Source organism: Melopsittacus undulatus, chromosome 13 (genome assembly GCF_012275295.1).
Source record: "Melopsittacus undulatus isolate bMelUnd1 chromosome 13, bMelUnd1.mat.Z, whole genome shotgun sequence".
Classification (NCBI taxonomy): Eukaryota; Metazoa; Chordata; class Aves; order Psittaciformes; family Psittaculidae; genus Melopsittacus; species Melopsittacus undulatus.
The window spans coordinates 4,668,822-4,690,431 of record NC_047539.1 but is presented as its reverse complement, the minus strand read 5'-3'; the positions used below and the strand labels follow the sequence as shown (position 1 = coordinate 4,690,431).

General features: G+C 42.0%; 1 protein-coding gene across 3 annotated transcripts in view; it reads left to right on the top strand.

Annotated features, from left to right (window-relative positions):
- Nucleotides 1-1,801: 1,801 nt before the first annotated feature.
- LOC101872754 (general transcription factor II-I) overlaps nt 1,802-21,610 on the top strand; it is a 65,978-nt gene continuing 46,169 nt past the window's right edge. For 2 of the 3 annotated variants that reach the window (XM_034068738.1, XM_034068737.1), the window contains exons 1-3: nt 1,874-2,006; nt 10,777-10,882; nt 12,271-12,409. In XM_034068738.1, coding sequence (XP_033924629.1) covers nt 10,784-10,882; nt 12,271-12,409 — 238 coding nt within the window. In that variant the 5' untranslated portion in view covers nt 1,874-2,006; nt 10,777-10,783. Of the gene's footprint in view, nt 2,007-10,776; nt 10,883-12,270; nt 12,410-21,610 lie in introns of all 3 variants that reach the window. The other variant, XM_034068739.1, reaches the window with a different exon arrangement.

The following is a 21,610-nucleotide window of genomic DNA, read 5'->3' as shown; positions in this document are numbered from 1 at the left end:
GAGGAACTTATGGACAGGGTATACTATGACATGTAAATCTGCCAGTATGAGCTGTGTGTGCAGTAAAGGTAGAAGAATGTGAAATGGTTTAGGTTGTAAGGGACCTTAAAGCTCATCCAGTTCCAATCCTTGCAGTGGGCAGGGACCCCTTCCACTGGAGCAGCTGCTCCAAGCCCCCGTGTCCAACCTGGCCTTGAACACTGCCAGGGATGGGGCAGCCACAGCTTCTCTGGGCACCCTGTGCCAGCGCCTCAGCACCCTCACAGGGAACAGCTTCTTTCTAATGTCTAATCTCAGTCTCCCCTCTGGCAGGTTCAAACCATTCCCCCTTGTCCTGTCCCTACCTGCCCTTGTCAAAAGCCCTTCTCCAGCTTTCTCGTCAGCACTGGGAGCTACCCTAAGGTCTTCCCAGAGCCTTCTCCAGGCTTAAGAAGCCCAGCTCTCTCAACCTGCCTCCATAGCAGAGGTGCTCCAGCCTTCCCATCATGCAGTTATCATGGAGTAACGCCTTCCACTAAACTCATGTCTAAATATCAAAGGGAGCTGATGTATTGATTTAGAGAAGTTGTGGCTGCCTAGAATGATCTGGTGTCCCGTGTGCTAAAGTCCATCACCAGAGGTCAGGCTTTTCCCTGCAAAACGGAGCCACCCAAGTGCCCCAGGGTATCATGTGGATTAGGTAAAGGTGGTGATGAAAGCAGCTGGTGGCTTTTTTGGTCTTTTGAGGGTTTTGGAGTGTTTTGGTTTGTTTTCTTTTGTTGGGATTTTGTTCATTGGTTGCTCTTTGCTGTTGTTTTTGCTAGGCCACTGCAGAATGCTTCAGTCTCCTTTCCCACCATATAAACAATGAGAACAGTTATGTCCAGCTTAGTATTGCCAAAGAACCACCAGGAGCCACAACATCTTGAATCACTCCGGACATTTGCCATGGGGACACTGGTCAAGGGTGTTTTGCAGAAGGATGATGTGGGAACTGCTAAAGCATTTCTTGCAGAGCCCTTTCCCAGCAGGCAGATTCTAAGCTTTACTCCCCAGCTTATCCCTATTTATTGCAACTGGGAGGAAGCTGAATGCTTTCAACTGAGCACTCTTCAGCTTCCTTCAAAAATCAGAATGACTTGAAATCATAGTGTTTGGTGGTTACTCTTGACAAGCTCTAAACACAGTTAATGTTTCAAAAATGCCATAAAGTTTTATCTACATCCTAACAGTGCTATAACCACTATAAACAAAATGTTGGATTTATGAAAATGCTGGTGTGATTTAAAAACTAGCTGGAGTTTTTTTTTTCTTTGGAACAAGGTTTGAAATGCAACATTTCCCTTTGCAGGGAATCTGTTCACATTGCACTTAAATTCAAAGGAACAGTGAATTCAGCTGAAATATTTGCCTGGTTATACCAAGGAAAACAAAGTTTTGTAGATGGTATCCGCTATACTGAGCACCTTTGTTAAAGAAATAACTTATATTCATGTAATTATTAAATATTTGAGGATGCTGAGGCGCTGGCACAGGGTGCCCAGAGCAGCTGTGGCTGCCCCATCCCTGGCAGTGCTCAAGGCCAGGTTGGACACAGGGGCTTGGAGCAGCTGCTCCAGTGGAATGTGTCCCTGCACATGGCAGGGGTTGGAGCTGGAGGAGCTTTAAGGTCCCTTCCAACACAAACCAGTACCGCCCATTCCACCCCAGCGCCTCCAGCACACTGAGCCCCCCGAGCCCCGACCACGCTCCCAGCGCCGCGCGGTGCATGCCGGGAACTCAGTCCCCGTCCCACCACCGCCACCGGACTGCGGCTCCCGACGTGCCCCGCGCCGGACGCGCCTGCGCGCACGGGGCTCCTCGGACAAAACCCTTTCCCTCCGGTACCGGGAGGCGCTGGGCTCAGCCCGAGGCCGTGAGGGGCAAGCACGGGGCCGTGTGGCGGGCGGGCCCATCGCCGCCCCTGAGAGGCCGCGGGGGAGCCGCCGCCCCGGCTGCAGCCAGCAGGACCGGGCGCCTGGCCGTGGGTGAGTGGGAGTGCGGGATAGGGCCCCGCCGGTACGAGACGGGAGGGCAACGGGACCGTTATACCGCGGGTCTCTGAGGGAAGGCATCTCCGTTCCTCAGCGCGGCGGGGCCGCATTCCCCTTAGGGCTCTGGCTGTGTGGGTGGGAAAGGACGCGGTATGTAAAGGGGTCTGTGGGTCCTTCCTCACACCTTCCGAAGCGGCGGGGCCTGCGCCGGGATCCCGCACCTTTCCACACCGGGAAGCGGTGCCTTGCACCTCGGCAGACACAGGGGGGTATGCGCGGCTGGGGCCAGGAGCAGGGACCAGGGCTGAGCCCCTCATGTGAGCTGCTGCCCGCCGCATGGCGTGGGGGTGCTGGGCAGCTCAGGTGAGGAGTTCCTGCAGTCACGTGCAGCCGGCAGGAGGGTTTTATTGATCCTTTTCTGTTAAAACCTAAAGACCTTTAGGGCTTGTTTCCATCCTTCTATATACCAGGCACCAGTCTCACCACATGGGTGGCTGATCTGCACAGAAGCTGCTCTCAGGGGGAGCAGGTTACCTGGAGGGAATTGGAATCAACGCGGTTGGAAAAGACTTTTAAGGCCAGCAAGTCCAAGCTTTACCCCAGCACTGCCAAGGCCACCTCTAAGCCATGTTGCTGAGAGCCTCATCTACACAGTTCGTGAACCCTTCCAGGGATGGTGACTCCCGGAGCAGCAGTTCTGATGCCTGACCACCCTTTCACTGAAGACATTTTTCTTAATATCCAGTCTAAAAGGCAGGAGAGCTTGCAGAAAGACCCAGAGGGTGCTCCTGCACAGTGGCTCCTTGAGGCTGGAGTTCAGTCAGGGTGGGTTTATGTGCAGCAGTGTGTGTGTTCCAAAGGACCTGCCTACCCAGCAGCAGAGAGTTGTTATAGAAGCCTGTCAACCTGATATTTAAGGGAGGTCAGTGTAAAGTCATACACCTGTCTGGATGTGTAACATGATCCACCTCTCTTAGATTAATGACAGAGTTTTTAATTATTGTGTTTTGGGTATCATCAGTTGTGTTTCCAGTTCTTTAATTGCAGGCTTAGTATGTAAGTTACTTGAAATATCCGCGTGGTGACTGTTTAATGAGTGCAACCACCCCCTTGTAAGCTAATTGTGTAGCTGAGGAGTTGTCAGTGCGTGTGAACCTTTGGGTTAAGAGCTTGCAGTAAGGAGCAACTCTTAGACTCAGTTTATAAACATGTCTAGGTTTTTTTTTCTGCTTGCCTAACTGGAACTGTGCAATTAAAATAACCCCCCATGAAACGTATTAAAGGATAAACAAAAGTAAAGGGTTATAAATCCATTAGGTAAATTAGATGGTATAAAAGTTTATCGTTCCCCCCCATGGACTGGTAAGAGGCTACAGTCAGTTCTTTGTCTTATCCATCAGCACATGAGAACCTTTTCATAGAAGTTTGATTGAAACTCATGTTCCTCTGTGTCCTGTGTTCAGCACTAGCAGTCATTTTTTTCCTTGGTAGCTGGTGCAGTGCTGTGGTTTTGACTTTCAGCCTGGGAACAGTACTGATAACACCGATTGTTTTAGTTGTTGCTAAGTAATGTTTACTCTGACCAAGGACTTTGTGAGTCTCATGTTCTGCCAGGGAGGAGGGGAAGCTGGGAGGAAGCAGATACAGAACACCTGGCCCAAGCTAGCCAAAGAGATATCCCATACTCTAGCATGGCATGCCCAGAATGTAGAACTGGGGGCAGTTACCCAGAAGGGCTAGATCACTGCTCAGTTGGGCAGGGTACCGATCAGCGAGTGGTAAGTGGTTGTATTCTCTTTTCTTGTTATTTCCCTTATTATCACTGGTGGCAGCAGCAGTGATTTGTGTTATATCTTAGTTACTGGACTGTTATCTCAGCCTGTGGGAGTTACATTCTTTCAATTCTTCTCCCCATCCCTCTGGGAGTGGGGGAGGGGAGGAAAGGTGGGGGAGTGAGGGAGGGCTGCTTGGCTGAGTTGCTGACTGGGCTTAAACCACCACACTCTGTAAGACTGAGTCTGTTATTTTCCTGGTTTTGGCTGGGATAGTGTTAATTTTCTTCCTAGTAGCTGGCATAGTGCTCTGTTTTGTCTTTAGTCTGAGAACAATGCTGATAAGCAGTGCTTATTCTAATCGATGGCTTTCCAGTCTCTCATGCTCTGCCAGTGAGGAGAAACAAGAAAACATGAGGGAGCATGGCCAGGATGCCTGACCTGAACTAGCCAAAGGGATATTCCATACCACAGGACATCGTGCCCAGTATATAAACTGGGTGAAGTGGTCCAGGAGGGCTGACCACTTCCTGGGGACAGGCTGGGCATCGGTCAACAGGTGGTGAGCAGTTGTACTGGGCAGGGCAAAGTTTATTCCTTCATTTCACTCTCTCTTTATTTTTTATAATTATTGTTGTTATATTGTTATATATTCAGTTATTGAACTGTTCTTTTCTCAGCCCTTAGGTTTTTACCTTTTTTTGTGATTCTCCTCCCCATCCCACTGGGGAATGGGGGAAAGCAAGTGAGCAGCTTTGTGGTACTTAGTTGCCAGCTGAGCTTAAACCATCACAGCAATTTTCTGACAGAAAGTTACTGACACATTCCCAAACTCTTGCTTATGGAATTGACTTTTATTTCTCGTCTGAGATCCTTGGTGGAGAGAGAGTTCTAATAGGGTTGACATAAATGCTTTAATTCTTAGAAGAACATGTGTAATAGATTCCATGAAAATCACTGTTCTGGTTCATTTGGTTAAATACAGTAATAGAAACAAGGGAGAAGATGCAGAATGAATTATTTGACCTAATAGAGGGGCCTGATTACTGCTGTACAATGATGAGGTAATGAGTTTCACAGGCTTCCCATGGTGGCCTGATGCATGCGATGCTGGGCAGGAGCACACCGGTGTGTAAATCAGTTTGACCCTTTTGATCCCTGTGACCGTTTCAGTATGACATAGAGATCCAAAGGACCAGCTCGCACTAGCAAGGATGACAATTTCTCACTCTGGAAAATGTGCCAGCACCAATTTGTTATATTTAAATAAATACAAATGGAGTTTAGACTAACTCACTTCTTAGATATTATGTGCAGGTCTTGATGGGCAGAAACTAAGGTAATTGTTACTCAACTTGATCATCTTGTTGATTAAGTAAATGTAATTACACTGGTAAAGACAAATTATTGGATGGTCAGGACTGTTGTGATTAATATTTTGTTTACATGGTTTCACTGTAATTTATGAATGCCTTGGTGCTGCAGTAGGGCACTGCATACTTAAACACTCCAAAACTCAGTGATTTGTTCCCCAGGTCTGTCTGGCTTTAATGCAGCAATGATTTTACACTAATGGCTTCTTAACTACTCCAAACTGGGTAATAAGTTCACTTCTATACAAGTTAAATACTGCATTTTCATTTATATAAAATTTCATCATTTTATGATGGTTTATATTGGAATATTTAATGAAAATCAAATTTAAATATCTCTTTGCAAACATACAGAATTATGAATGAGAGAAATCAGGTGCTTCTAAAATAATAGTTGCTCAAATAGTGTTTTTCTTTTTTAACATCTGTGAAGAGTAGCAGAGCTACATCTAGGCTGACTGGAAGTCATGAATCATGAGTATCACAAAATTACCTAGAAAAATGGGAATTAGTTATTACTGGTCTTGGTGGGGGAGTCTCAGAGTGGTGCAGTGAGCACTCCTAGCTATGTGTGAGCAATTTAGTGGTTTGGAGGAGCTGAAAATTGTTCCTTATGGATTATTTATATGATTTTAGGATTATCAGTGACATGACATAAGAAGGAAAATAGGACATTTTAACAGGATTGTGTAAATCAACTATGAACATGCATTGACGAGTGAAGGTGACTATCTCCTAAACCTGTGTGTACTGTGGCTAGGGTGGATGTGTTACAGAAAATCAGAAGACCCAGTGATGGCAGGTTTGCATCCCAACAGTTTCTTTGCTAGGTTAGGTCAGAACTGTCAACCTTAGCTCCCTCTGAAACAAGAGCTCAATGAACCAAATTTTAGGAAAAATAACACAGATTTTCAGCCAAGATCTGTTTAAAAAGATTCATTGCACTTAACAGCTTGTGCATATTAATCTGTACAGTTTGGAAAGAACCAAATTCTCTCCTTTGTCAGAAGGCCAATATTTGGGCAGAGTTGAGTATGCTGAAATTGTGCCCAGAAGGCAAGGAAGCCCATGGGTGAAAGCTGCAGCAGCCAAGAAGCAGTGTAGCTTTGTTAGATTTGGTTTTTTGTAGGGGTATATTTTGTTACGTTCCTTTTTATTCCAGCTTTGTAATGAAATGTGTGCTGTTGTACTCTGCTAGAATAACTTTTTACCTGAAATATCAGAAGTGACCCCTGGGAATCTAGCAGGAGCTGGGCTTCTTCCCCCTAAGGAGCAGCAGATCTCCAGTGATGTATAGGATCGACTCATATTTTGGGGTTATTGAGAGTTACCTTCTCTCTGTGACAGGATTTGATTTAGTGTTGTAATGTGAGGTAAGGGGGTAGTGTAGAGAAACTTGCTTTGGCATCTGCAGATACTTTCCTGGAGAATAGCAGGCAATGGATAGATTTATCATTTGGGGAATACCCACTTGCACTGCATGTGATGAAGGGTTGTTGGTATTGCTTAGTAAGGCTTTTCTCTAAGAAATGCCTGTTCCTTCATCCCCACCCTAATTTTCCATGAGTCCTCTATATGCTTAAGTAAAAGGTTTTCTTCAGAAAGCTTTTTTTTTCCTTTTTTTCCTTTTTATGTGTCTGACAAGCAACTTCTAGAGAGAGTGTCCATTTCAGGTGCATTTATAGTTTGGCATGTGTGCCCCTGGATGAGTACAGGGAAGATGGAAAGAAGCTGTGTTTTGTGGTCTTGTTCTCTCTTGCCTTGAGTATTTCTATTTTTTGCATCTTAAAGAAGTGTCCTGGTTTGAGCAGTAGCATTCATTCTCCTTGGTAGCTGGTGCAACACAGTGTTTTGACTTTCGGTCTGGGAATGGTACTGATAGCAAGTATGTTTTTAGTTACTGCTCAAATGTTTGGTTTGTCCAAGGACTTTCTGAGCCTCATGCTCTGCTAGGGAGGAGGGGAGGCTGGGAGGAAGCAGAGGCAGAATACCTGACCCAGGCTGGCCAAAGAGGTATTCCATACCATAGCACGTCATGCCCAGGATGTAACCAAGAGTTACCCGGAAGGGCTGGGGCTCGGGGGGGGTTGGAGAGGTATCGGTCAGTGCTTGGTTGGGCAGAGTGGGGTGAGTTATGGGTCGGCGGCTGGTGAGCTATCGTATTCTTTTCACTTGTTATTTCCTTTATCATTATTATTAATAGTAGTAGTAGCAGTAGTGATTTATGGTATACCTTAGTTATTAAACCGTTCTTATCTCAACCCGTGGGGGCTACATTCTTTGGATTCTCCTTCCCAGCTCTCCGGCAGTTGGGGGAGTAAGGGGGGGAGTGAGTGCACAAGCTCTGTGCGGCTTAGTTTTAAACCACGACAGAAGCCAGAAAGAAACATGGGGAGTGAGATACATGATGGTTTGATTTGGCTTCCTGAAAAGCCACTTGTTACTTTGTCCTTGGCTGTCTCATTGTAAAAGGAAAACCCAGAGGGTTTTCTAGCAATATATCCTGGTGACCTTCTCATCAGACAGCCTGCTGGATATGTCTGGGATAATTTTCTTTGTAGCAGCTGGTATGGAGCTGTGTTTTGGATTTGTGCTTGAAACAATGTTGTAATTCAGCCATGTTTTCCTTATTACTGCTTCTGAGTGGTGCTTAGTTGCTGTCTGGAGTTAAAACACAGCCAGCAATGTCTAAATGCTACATCCTTGGTACTTTACCAAAGTGTTTTGCAAAGCTTCGTTCATTGTTACAGGCTTTACGTGGGTAAAAGCTCATCTTGGCACAGTTAAGCTGGAGGATTTATATGTAATTATAACTAATATTAACTCATCTGGAAGTTCTTTTTTAGCAATATGTGATTAAGATTAATAGATATACCATAAGTGGTACTCTGGCAGCCACCTGCAGTTGTTGAAAGGATGGTTTTTAAACTGGCCTTTTTGTGTAGCATGTCAGTAATGGGTGTTACGCTTTTCCCAAGCCTTTGCAGTGGGGATTTGTGTGACAACAAAATGGGATCAAGATACGGGGTGTTGTGTGACCACATTGGGCAGTGGGGTTGTCACACAGCTCTCTAACAGCTTGGAAATGCAGCCAGGTTCGTAAGATGTACTCTTTTTAGATCTACGTTTACTCCTAACAATAAACACTGTTCCAGTGGTACAGATGTAGTGAAGAAAACTGTTGTTTTAAATGGAGAAACTGGCAAAATGTGTGTGGGAAATTTTTTATGTCTAACTTGCTGTCATGTAGGTAGGAAAAATATTGTTGTGGGGGCCATGGTGCAACAGAATGTCTCTTGACTCTGCGTTAAACACTGATCTGGAACTGTGCAAACTGTTAAAGAATGGTATCCTAAAAATACAAGACATTTTATGCTTTGGAATGACTCTTCCAAATGGTATTAGAAAAGTAGTCCAGTGATAACATTACCCAACTCCTGATCCAAATGTTATTCCAAAATACTAAAGCTGTGGCTTCATGTGCAGCAGTAAAGGAACTTGGGATATGTTATCTTCTCTGCTGAGCCAGAGTGGCTGTCTGTGGGGCTGTGCAGTGAATCAAGCTAGGACCTGGTCCAGTGGAGCAGTTTTCTACCCTGTTCCCTGGACAAGCCTGTGGATCAGAAACCAACTTCCAGGGATAGGAGAAATTCTGGCATTTCTCTAATATTCATCTTCAACCCTCAGGTGATTGCTAAAATTTCCTTGGTCTGTTCTGTGGATAAGATACCTCTGTAAAATAGAAAGTAAGTTAACTCTTGTTTTTACACCACATGGTTTTTCACCTAGAATCAAGTGGTGTGTATGTTTGTGCCATTGCTGTCTTGGGAGATGTTGACCTTGATGCAGAACAACTGCATCAGACAGTGAATGGAGACATGGGAGGAAGGGAAAATGTGTAGCTATGTTCTGTCATCTGTAATACCAGGTTGTTAAGATATCATGTTAAAAAATCTAAAAGCCATTGTGTTTAAAATCACTGTCAGCATCCCAGCCCTAAAGGAGTTCCAAAGATGAGCTTGAGAACTCTATTAGGTATCAAAAGTTATGGCCCAGTGAAGACTGATTTACGTCATGTCATACATAATTTTCATTTCCCTCTGATATTCTGTAAGCAGTAGGATACCCCTCTTCCTTTGGAGACTCATCCCATCAGTTTCTGCCTTCCCATTCCCAGCTGACCCTTTCTTAGGTCACTGAAGCAATCAATGTCATTCAGCAGTTGGTACTGATTTATATTAACTTTTGAAGTTCAGCTCCTTTCCCAGATCTGGTTAAGGACCTGTTTGCCTACCCCTATAGGTAGCAGGCACTGGTGGTCAAACCTCTCCTTACCAGCATCCGCAAACAGCTGCTGACTGCCACTTTACCCATAGCACTATTTTAAAGCTATTTAGACCTTGCTGGTCTGTGCCTTGAGAGCTGAAAGGCTGCTGGATGTCTGTTGTGAGCTTGCAGTCTTGGTAGCTTTTATTTCTTTTCCCTCCAATTTGTAGTCTGAAGTGCTTTAAGTCCTGTCAAAGGAACAACACAGTGCCATTTATTCCAGTGTAAGTATGTATTATCACATGCAATGGTTATTTGTGCTTCCCTGACTTATCTGCACATCTAATATGCTGCATGTCACCTTAGAAAACTCGAGCTGTGTTGTGTGTTCAAGTTCTACAGGAGCAGCAAGCTGTCTCATCAGGCTGTTGTGAAATGTCTCATTTGTCTGAGCTATCTTGACTTTTAAAGTGATTTTTCTCAAGACTTGTGCATGGAGTAACACTTAAATCTACTGGTTTTCCTCCAGGCATGTCAGGTTATTGCTTCAGATATGTATGAACATAACAAGTTGCAACACTCCAATAGAAAAATGTGCTCTTACCAGCTGCCATATGCATTCTTGTACAGGTGATTCTGCAATTAGAAGCATAAACAACCCCTGATTATGACTTAAATAATTATTACTTAATTATGTTGAAAGTCTCCTGAATGACACACAGAAAATAGGTTAAAATCCCTTTTTTTGTCACTGCTGAAATTCAGTTTGTAATGTTAGCACCTTAATTGGGACTACTTTGCTTCGGACTTACTGCTGCAACTAAAGAATATGCAAATAAAGATGTCATGTTCTGTTACTGCTCCTGCAGTTTCTGAGGCTGTGATCTTGGGGCAGGTTGGTGGCGGCTTGTTTTGAGCTAGGCTATAATAATTACAGAGAGGATTATTCTAATACATGTCTCATAACTATGATTTGCCATTTCTTTTTTGTATGTTAATGCCAGTGGGTTTTGCTTTGTTTAGGCTGCTGGAGTTGGAAACATGCTTGGGAAGAAAAATCAACATAAATTTAGCTTATAATTTAATATACACCTTTCTAAGCACAAAGAGTTTGTGGTCTAGTAATGGCACAGCATTTTAACTCCTGAATGTTTAGCTCCATCTTTGGATGAAACAGCAGGAAGCATTAAAGCATAGAAGAGCAAGGACTTCCTGTTAATTTACCTGTGTGTTTGCTTGGTGGGGTGTGTTCTGGGGTTTTGAATAGTTTTTGATCTTTACTTGCTTAAGAGGTGTTTGTTTTCTTGCACTGCTGTGGATATCTGAACAAGGTTATTTTATTTCATTTTATAGGAAGAAAATGGCCCAAACTACTGCACCAGCAACATCCGTTCGTGATAAGAATTTCTCTGAAAGCAAAATGGTGATTACATTCCTCATGTCAGCACTGGAGTCAATGGTTAGTAGAGAAATTAAGCAGCTGCATCATTACTCTCTTGGCATGTGCAGGATTACACCACCACATTGCCTCCTCTGGGGAGCAGGAAAGGTGTAATTTCATATCTTGACCTTACTGTGTGCTGTCCAACCTGCTGTTAACTCTTCTCTTTGCTTGTGGAAAATCATGCTAACAGTCTTAGCAGTCATGTTTCTTGTTGTGATGTGGTTGTTTTAAAAATTATTATGTCATATAAACAGGAAATAATTGTTGATTGCTCAGGTAGAGTGTGGTTGAAAGGCAAGAATCTGTTCTAGTCTTTGCCTCCTGTAATACAGGGTGAATAAACGGTCTTGAGGCTAAAGCCTTGTCCTCAGCTGCTGTACCAATTCAACAAAACTTGTTCAGAAAAGACTTTTGTATTTAGTTGGCCTATCACCTGTTTTGTAGAAGTTATTTAATCATTGTGTTGTGGGGTTTAAGTTTGGCCCAGGGCTGTGAGTAGAAGTGCTTGTCTATTTCCATAAAGTTGAGGCACTGTCAAATATTCGTTTTTTTTTTTTTAATAATTTTCTTAAATGATAAGAACAAAAATTTCCTTTTTAGCAATGGAACTTGAACGGGATGGTTATAAGGTAATTGATTGCAAGCCTTTTTTTCCAGTGGCTATATTCAGTTCCTGAGGGTTTTGTGTCACTTTTTCCTCTTGTGCTGCAGTTGGTGGTGTTTTTATAGGTTGCAATAATCTCTGATCTGAGCTCCTAGGAGAAATTGAATTCTTGTGATCCCTTCTTGATGATCTCACTAATTTTCTTAGGATCTTTGGTCTCTCTCTGTGCCACAGGCTTCCTACTTCACTTCTTTGCCAGAAATTTCTCTCAGCAGAATGCATGTAGGTGTTCACAGGGAAGGTGCAATCCTTCTGCTCAAGAGGAATTCACCTGAGCCTGAGCACAGCAGGCAGGACGAGGCAGACTGCAGGCAGCTTTCCTGCTCACAACCACACCTTTCTGAACAAACATGATGTGTGATAAGCCTGCTGTGACTGAACAAACTCGCTCTGTTGAAAGTTGCAGTAAGACACTCAATATGATTATCTAACAGAGAAGTGATAATTTCACATGGATTGATGTCATAAATCACTTTAATTAAAACCGGTGCAATTTCTGAGTCTACACAAGGCCTTAATTTCCCTAATGCATCTACAATGCTTTTAAGATTCCTGATGAAAAGCACTTCAGATGTATAAATTATCCTTTGCTAATCGCTGATGTTATGTTACTCACAATACCTTCTGAAGGGTGGATGCTGGCAGCAGAAGTAGTAACTGTTTTACATGATACCACATACATTTCTATTAACTATACTCTTAACTATAGTAATAAAAGCTTTTGTTTTTCTTTTTATAGTGTAAAGAACTTGCCAAGTCCAAAGCAGAAGTTGCCTGTATTGCTGTATATGAAACAGATGTGTTTGTAGTTGGAACTGAGAAAGGAAGAGCCTTTGTCAATTCTAGGAAGGATTTTCAGAAGGATTTTGTTAAATACTGTAAGTTCCAATGTTGTGTTTTTATATTTCACAAGCTGTGTAATGTGTTTTGCATAATACTAACAACTTTTGGGAGCAAAGGTCTATATATCATGACTACATGCTATAATTATGTTGACTATAGCAAAACCAGCTGTTTAAGAACATAAAAATGATCAGTAACAGTGGTCTTGTTTGGAGTGCTATTTCAACTGTGGCTGAAAATGGTTATTTTTTTTTCCTTACATAATGTGAAAAACTAGTACAGAGAAATATTAGACTTACACCACATCCTGCATTTCCTAGTACATGTTAATTTTTCTTTGTAACTCCTCCTCTAAGTCTTGCACTGGCAAAGGTTGGATGTCATATTCAACAGGTAGTGGACTACTTCTGTCATCTCAGATGGGCCTGGTTCTTCAAATCCCTTCATGCCTTATTAAAGCAGATGCACATTTTTTGTCAAGACATTTTTATGTAGCTTTTCTATATCACTGTTATTTACTAGACAGAAATATGTATGTATATCATAATGACTTAAAATTACATCTGCATTACACACATCTAGGGTGTGAGTTTTGTTTAATTTCTGTTTTATAGTGGAACTTACGGTTTCATAAACCATTATCTATTGAGTACAGGACAGTATTTTTAGGAGATAGGTTTCAAAGATTCAGTGACTTTGGTGGAGAATTGATGTGCTCACTTAGGAAAGTGATGTTGATGGACACTGCTCAATAATAAAATTTACCTGCATAGGGAAAGGAAGAAGATGCAGGTTCAAGAACAGAGTATGAGAGAAGAATCAGTCTGAGGAGAGAGGGGGGAGTTTGAGCAACAGCTGTAAAATATTCTGGTTTGACTAATTAAAAACTGCTTGGAAAGCAACTATGTTTAATATGTAATAGAAACATTTGCTTCTTAGAACGCTTTTGTTTCTAGCTAAAATTCTCCTGGTGGTTTTGTCTGGAGACCATTTGTTTCTGGTGAGGCTCTGGATTTTAGCTGCTGTCCTACGCACTTGGACAATGACTTCATGTATATTTACTCTAAGGAAAGACACCCCAATGTTGCATTGTAACAGATAATTGATATCAAAATGCAGAATTACAACCTGAGGCAGTGCTCCCATACTGGGATTCATGAAGACTGTTAGCTGAATTATGGGGGAAGTTCAGTTTTCCAACTCATCTCCTCTTTTTGCTTGTTATTATTCCTTAAAGGACTTCCCTGAGATCCTACATACTTTGTTTTATTGCCAGTACAGTGGTATTATGGGCCCTGATATACAGGAGACTGTATACTGGGTGCATCCATTGGTAAGGAGTCAGAAATAACTGGGATTTGGTGTTTAATCCAGGGAAGCAGGAAGTGCTGTTAGAATGAAACCTTTAAAAATCCAGCTGGGATATTGGCCTCTGGAACACGTAGTGCTGACAGTATGGAGAATTAGCTCTCCACTTGTGTGGGTCTCTTAATTTCTCTGTAAGTCTGAAAACAGAAGTGTAGCTACTAAGCATTCCTCTGGTTATGTTTGACTGTTATGACACATGGAAGCCAGCATGTGTCTCCAGTACTTACTTCCACTTTTCCCACAGCTCTTGCGTGTAATTGGAGTAAATATTAAGAGCTTTCTAGCATTTGGAGGGCTCAAGCTTCAAGTCTGCTGTTACTTTTAGTAAAGTATAATGTAGTGGGCTAAATTGGTGAAATGTACACATAAGGTTTATGAAGGAAGTAGCATCTATGCTTTCTAGCAGTATAGGGCAGCTAAAAATAACAGCAGCTCGTTGGCAACAGCACTGGGGTTTTGTTTCCTGTGGCTTTCATTCATGAGGATTTTTACCCTCATGGGTTTTCTAATGTTTAGTGCAAGGAAGGAAGAGTCCTGCACATATCTCATGTACCTTGTTACCCTAAGAAAATGCATTAAAACAAATTATAGCAATGTTTTGGGCTTTTTAAAAAAATACTAATATGGGTTGTGTAGTGAGTGTTGGAGAACCAGTCAATAGGCATTAATTATTTAAAATAGGGGCAGATATGTATTCTTCTGACCTGTGCTTAATGAAGAGGGCTGTGAGCTGTGTCTTACAATGAAATGGTATGTTTCAATAAAGGTAGCACTCTGTTGTATGTATAATGTGTAGCTTAAGTAACCTGCAGTGCCAGTTACTCTAAGCCTGTGTAAGTTTATATTGTACATAAAAGTGTATTCTTCCAGTGCCTGCTTATGTTCAAAATATGGACAAGCATGGATGCTTGTGCCCTGTAAGGAATCAAGATCATACACGTCTTGCTCTACCAGTGCCTCTTTGTTTTAGTTGCTGTTCCCTGCTGAAGTCTATTGTGTGGTCCTCAGTTCCTCTTGGATGGCCTCAGCAAGAGGAAGTGCCTCCTTGCTCTCTGGATTTCTGTGAAGTTATCAGCTGTCCTGAACAGGAGACCTGTTGCTGGCAGGTGTCTCAAAAATGCTGTTTGCTTCATATATTCATCTGCATCATCTTGGCAGTTTCCCTTGAGTTTCAGTTAAGGCTTGGTGTCAGCTCGGTGGAATTTATCCTAATTTGAATGGAATTGGAGGTGGTTTATAGCACAGACATAAACCCCAACCAAATGAGGCTTCATCATCTTTAGGCTGTATTTGACTGTCAGGTGAATATCAGAACAGCACTCCAAATTGCCTAATATGTTTTATCAAACGGGAAGAATCTTGTGAAATCAGAGTCTATACTTTTGTGATTGAAGCGTAAAGAATGTTAATATTCTCCATTGCATTGCTACAGGTGCAATTAGTTCTAGTACTGGCAATAAAAGTAATGCCAACAACAGGGCCAGATCCTTAAGGCAACTTAGGTACCTAAAAATCTAGAGCAAGGCTTCTGAAGGTCTTGCATCTTTCTCACATCGCCTCCACCTGCAGGCATCTAAATAGCTCATCAATCAGTGGGTTTGTCTTGAGCTGTGTTTTCTTTGTAGGTGACAGTATCAAAAAAACATGGTGTAGAAACACATGACTGAAGCATTTTTTCTTTTTAACCAAAGCTAAGTTAAGAGTATAGCATGTTGGTATAAACATAAATTTCAACATGCTGAAGCTCTGTTTGCATGTTGCTGCTTTCATCTTTTTCTAATGGATGAAGCTGATTACATGTTTGTGTATCGTCTGTGTACTTTCACAATAAGCAGTGCTGAACAGACTGTGGTATTTCAGGCCTGAGAGCATCATTCACAGATCGTGTATTTAGGAGGTGAGGGGTGGGAGTCAAGCTACAGTAGTGTGACTATTTTTATTAACTCAGTAGCTCTGGTTTAATTTTAGAATTGTGCTTAAAAATGTCTTTGATGCAATCTGCTGAGGTAGCCGCTGACACTGCAGCATGCTAGTTAGTGCCTGTGCTGTACTGCTGGTCTGGATGTAGTGTTTTTATGGTACTTTATTTGGATGTTCCAGTAATGATGGAAATAAGGTAGTAATACACTTGGTCTGCTTCTTTCTTCCTATTGTGATTACCTCTGTGTTCTGTATATTTTACTTGTCATGCCTGTAGGAATTCAGAAGCATTATCTAAATGGGGTGTTTAGCTTTTCAGCTCTAAAGCAGAATGTGTCAGACTTGAAACTGAGTAGACTGAATCTCCTGACCTGTATGGAAACAGCCTAATGCCTTTCCAGTATTACTCTTAATAACAGAGGGTGTTGGGGGTCTAACTGCTACTGATTGTGTCCTCATTGTAATATCTAAGTGACAGCCTTCATCATATTTGTCTCTGATTATCTGCTATACTTTTATAGTGAAAATACTATTCTATAACTAACTGACATCTTTTTGGTGTTGCCCAAAGGCAAACAAGGGATTTGTGTCGAATTCCTTGACACAGATACAGCTAGTTTAAAAATACCGCTTTTTGATGATGATCAATTGGAAACTGCTTTCCCACTGTCATTTACTTTGGCCCTAAACTAATCCATGGCCAGCTGATACTTTGGTGGCTTTTGCTGCTCCTGAAGCTACAGAATACTTTGGAAGAGAAAGAAGTCATTGAATTGTAGACCTAAATAGTAAGCACTCGTATAGATTCATGTCTGCCGTCACTAACGTTACTATTTTAAATACAAATGGAGGGCTGTATCTAATTCTTGCTTTAGGTTTGGTCTTCCAATGCACTTTGAAAGAGGTACAATTTATGAGGTGTGTAGCAGGAAAAAAGGATTTTTGGAATAGCAGCTTTTTAAAGCTGTGACTGTCAGGATGGTTTTCTGTTACCAAGCCAGAGCTGGTTTACATCTCTGTAACTCTTGATCTCTTTTTTCATACCAGATTTCCTTCCAGCTGTTTGGGAGCTGCCTCTTTGAAACAACCTCAGCTAAATTCTGTTTCGGTATCTGCTGGTAAAGGTTCTTCCCAGTCACTTTATGGGAACTAGCTCAGCTGTGGCGCTCAGTTATGTTCCTGAGTTTTCACCTCCCTTTTTTAGCAGATGACTTGGAATATCTTGTACTTTGCCATATTGCAAGGCCAGAAGAGATGGCTGCTGCTGGCTACACCGACTGTAGCCCATCACCTTTTTCAGACTAATTATGCTGGCAAACATGATGTTTAACAAGGTCTTAACTCCTGTGTTTGTCACTTGGGAGTTAAGACCTTGCCTCTCCTAGTGGAAGGGATCACATGAGTGGGTTCTGTGAGCCAGGTTGCATCATGCCTGTTCAGTGAGGTGTTAATGATTACCTGGCTGGCTCTGCCTGGGTTTAATTAAGCAACAATTTTATAACATTTTTGCTTGGGAGAGCTGTGGGCATGGCAACTTCTTGTGTATCTTCTTTCCTGTTCTGCAGCCCTCTGCGCACAGTGGTCTTCTGCAGTTGGGCCCAGACCCCTGTGCCACTGTAAAACCTTGCATTGTGAGTTGGTTCTGGGGGTCCCCATCTCCAAGGATGCTACAAAGATGCCTGGAGTGTACTGATTGCTAAAGTTTATGGGATATCTTTGTTTATAAGCATGAAGCTTCAGATGTTCTTCCTAGAAAGCTAGGACACATTGCTACATACATTGTGACTGCCCCCAGCACTCTGGGCTTCTGCTTTCACAGTCTCTTAAAGTATTTACACCGTACTCTGTTTATCGGAAGCACTAGTTCATATTTTGTATCTGTTTCTGCCCCACCTCTAGCTTTTGGTGGAGTTTTTCTGTTGTGGTTGTAACTGCTTGATAAAGTACCTGAGGTGTGTTCATTCTTGGCATTGCCAAAAGCTTTTTTGATTTAACATTTTGGTTTCAGTCGCTTTCTATTTTGTATTTGCAGGATGTATTTATGAATTAAAGCATCTAACCTTAAAGCTGTTAATTCCAAATAAATCACATGCATAGGAGTTGGTTCAAAGATAACATTCCTAGCACTTGCCCAGCTGTTGCAGTTACAAGTAATAAACCTAAAACCCAGAGCAATTATCCCTGTCTTGCTGTGAGAGCTGCTTCTTTGCCATTGCTGTCTCCATTTGTCCATTTTACCAGTCCTCTTCTGCCTGACCTTTTGAAATGAAAATAATGTAGGGTTTGAGCTGTCCCATGTTGCATTTCTCACATGTGTTCATTATTTATTTGTATGTATATATATGAATATTATGTATTTATATGTATTCTCAAATACATGGTTATTAACTGAACCCCACATTAACAGCCTAGATCTTCATTAAAGACTTGGAAATGTCTTTTACTCTACCTTGTGTCCTGCTATACTCATCCTTTGCTTTTCTACTGTTGTTCTTCTTCCTTTTCCCAAGTTCTCAAAATGAAAAGAAAGTTTCATTTTCAAAACCTCTGCTACACAGGTAGACACAGGTTATTTCTAAAGGGTTTTAGAAGGTCACTTTGTGCCTCTCCAGGGCGCTTCCTTTGCTCCCATCCTGTTAAGAGTGAGTTTAAAAAACTTTCTTAGGAAGCTCAGTCACATTTCAGTGGAGACCACCCATCTCGTCCCATCCAAGCTGAAAACAAACAGAAAATTACAGTAGATAGCTGATCTGTTTGAAATTCCCTGGTTTCTAAATTCCACCTCAGGTGATTTGCTTTTCTTGTGGTTTAAGTGATCCTTTGATAATCCTAAAATGATTTCTCTTTAATTTGGGGTTGTCCAATTTCCTGAACTGCAAAACTGGATGGCCTTAAAAAGCTCACAGATGAACTGGGTGGATGCATTGCAAAACAAAGCAAACAGCTTTTAGCAGCACACACGTGTACTTTCCCCCTTTCGTTGCTCATAGTTATTTTCACAGAGTAATTTTCCGTAAGCAGAAATGGTAAAATGCAGGTACATGAGTGGTGTCACAGAATAATGGTTGCCCTTAAGTTGCCTCTCAGACAGTCTGCGCTCTGAGGGAGCTTTATAATCCCTCTCATAATCCCTTTGTGGTTTTCTCCACCTGGGGGATTAAAAGCCAAACCACCTGGTTAACAACCTGTTGTTTTAACATGCCTTATGTACTGTGGCACTGACAGCTCTTCAGCTAAAGCAGTGTTGAGCTCCATCACCTTAAGGTACTGAATCCTACCAGCTTTTCTCTGTTGTTATTTGTGTAGCATCTCCTCTGCAACTGACATTTTGGAGGAAGTTTCACTCAAGTAAACTGTGTTTCTGCTAAAGCTTGATTTTTGTGTCTTACTCTTTGGTGACACACAGACAGTGCTGATTTTGTCAGTCGTTTGCCTCCTCCATGCATCAGCATTCCTCTCACCTCTGGTTGGGTCCTGTGAATACAGATGTGCTTTATGGACTATTTTAGTCTGCCAAAATAGTACTTAGGCCGTGCTTTAGAATACATGTTGTATAACACTGCTGATCTGTAACACTCTTTTAACATTTTATAAGGATAACAGCATCTATCTAAAGCAGGAAGCTATACTGTCTACCCATTGGGAGGTCAGGGTGTAGCTATCTAATTGCTGCCATCCAGGAGGAAAAAATGGCCAAGTTCAAATTTGATCATTTCAGGTATTTCCTTTTTTGTTCAGTCATAAGAATTTTTATAAGAGGACACTTTTACTTTAAAGCAGCCTATTCATTTTATAGTATATCCATTTTATAAGGATGGTGGTAGCTGGGAGATTCCTTTTCCAGCCAAGTGGTAGGCTGGGCTGTCAAACCCAGTCTGCTGCTGATCAGGACAGGTAAGAGGGAAGGGTGTTCTGAATAACCAAAACACCTGGATGATACAAGAAGGTAAGAGGCACTGAATCATATATGGACCCTTGAGTACAAAATGAGGATTGTTTTTAGGAGCTGGGTCATTTTTAACCATGCTGAATCTGGAATAGCTTTTGCAGAGTAACAGGACTAATCCTGCAGTATGCCTCAGCTGTATAGAAAGCTATTCTTTTATGATATAACCATTCCTTCCCCTTTCTGAGCTATTTACCTTGTAAATACAGCCCACATCCCTCTCTCCCAACAGGTCTTACTGCACATGTCCCAGGCATTCCCTCCCAAATATAGCCTGAATCCTGCTGGGTGCTCTAGTAGTTGTGGCAAGGGCTTGGGCAGAACCTGTAAGGTTTGTAATCTCCAGCAAGTGGAGATGTGGCCATTGATGCTGCCACAGGAGATGAATGGCTGCTGGGTCTGACCAGTTTTGCAGAGCTCTCCTAAATCTTACTGTGTTTGAGACTTAATCTTGTTTGTCAGAAATTCTGTCAAAAGTGGGAGAGATTAGGGAGGCGGATGCATGATGTGAGCTTAAGAAAATGGATTCAAAACATGTAATGAAACCCAATGACAAGAGTTAAGAAGGAAAATTTCAATGTCTTTTTGTCTAGTTCTCATTTTAATGGGAAGTGAGCAGTGTCATCATTTTTGGTTTGCTTATATTTAGAAAGTGTGGGTACACTTTTGAGAAGCTACAGTCAGTAAAGGCGTTTTCAATGAATCAGTCTCATAGGTGGACAAAAAACCCACCCAACAAGCAACATTGCATGTGGCTATGAATGGAAACTGATGTCTCTTATCCCCAAGTCTGCAGGCAAACTTTATAAGCTGTCATTAATTAAGGACCTGTGTTATAGGTATATAATAACATTCCAGTTTTGCAGTATTGTTTTTGTTATGGCAGGCCCTGTCAGATTGCAGAGGAAGCAAAAGTGTCAGGCCTGAAGAGCTGAATATTGTGTGGAGGTGGGATTCCTGTGCAGGAAGCAGACATGTGATTTGTAGAGGGAGAGAGAGATTCTTTTTTTAAGCAAAAAATCCCAGTTTTTAAGATTATAAATGTCTTTGGTAAAAACAGTTGTGTTTCAGCTCATTTCACAACTCATTTATAGTCAGTTGTTTAAACAGATGTTTGTTTTCTTGTGTTAGTGTAAAATGACAATACTGGCAGTGCAAATCAGTGTTTCAGATGTACTGCTGTGACTGCTCATGGTGAAATCATGACACAGATTCTGCACCAATCGTCCTCATGCACATAGGAACACAGATCTCCTATGCTTTTTCTTTCATATGTAGAATGTCTGTTGTTTTCCCCCATTTTTGCTGGGTGATTCACAGTAAATCTTGGCAAGAACTGAGTGGTAAGAAAGGAAGGCTGCCACCTGAAACGATCACTTCCATTTGCTTTTTAAATACTGAAAGTGTTGTTATTCCATCACTCTTTTGGCAATGACTTTTGCTCAGAGACTATAACAAGATCTAGGGCTGAAATCTCTGTTCTGTGTGCTGGTGTCTTGTTTACAACTTCTCCTATTCACTAATGAGATGTATTTGAAATGGCTTTTGAAAGGCAGGAGTTGTAACAAGTCAGATTGCTTCTCAGCTAAGTGCATACAGCATAAAGAAACCAGGATGTAACATAACATGCTGCAATAAGGCATCATGGATAGCACTGGAGAGTTATGGTACCCTCTATGCAGACATTTTAATTTTTTCCCTGGTGACTGTGTCAGTCCTACTTCTCTTGGAAGTGTTGCATTTTATTTATACTGAAATTAATAGTTTGCTACCTCTTCATGCCCCCAAAAAAATCCCTGCTTGGATGCGTCTTGTAATTCATCATTCTTACACCTCAGAGAGGTAGTTTAGATTGGATATAAGGAAGAAGTTCTTTACTGCTAGGGTGGTGAGGTACTGGAATGGGTTGCCCAGGGAGGTTATGAATGCTCCATCCCTGGCAGTGTTCAAGACCAGGTTGGATGAAGCCTTGGGTGGCATGGTTTAGTGTGAGGTGTCCCTG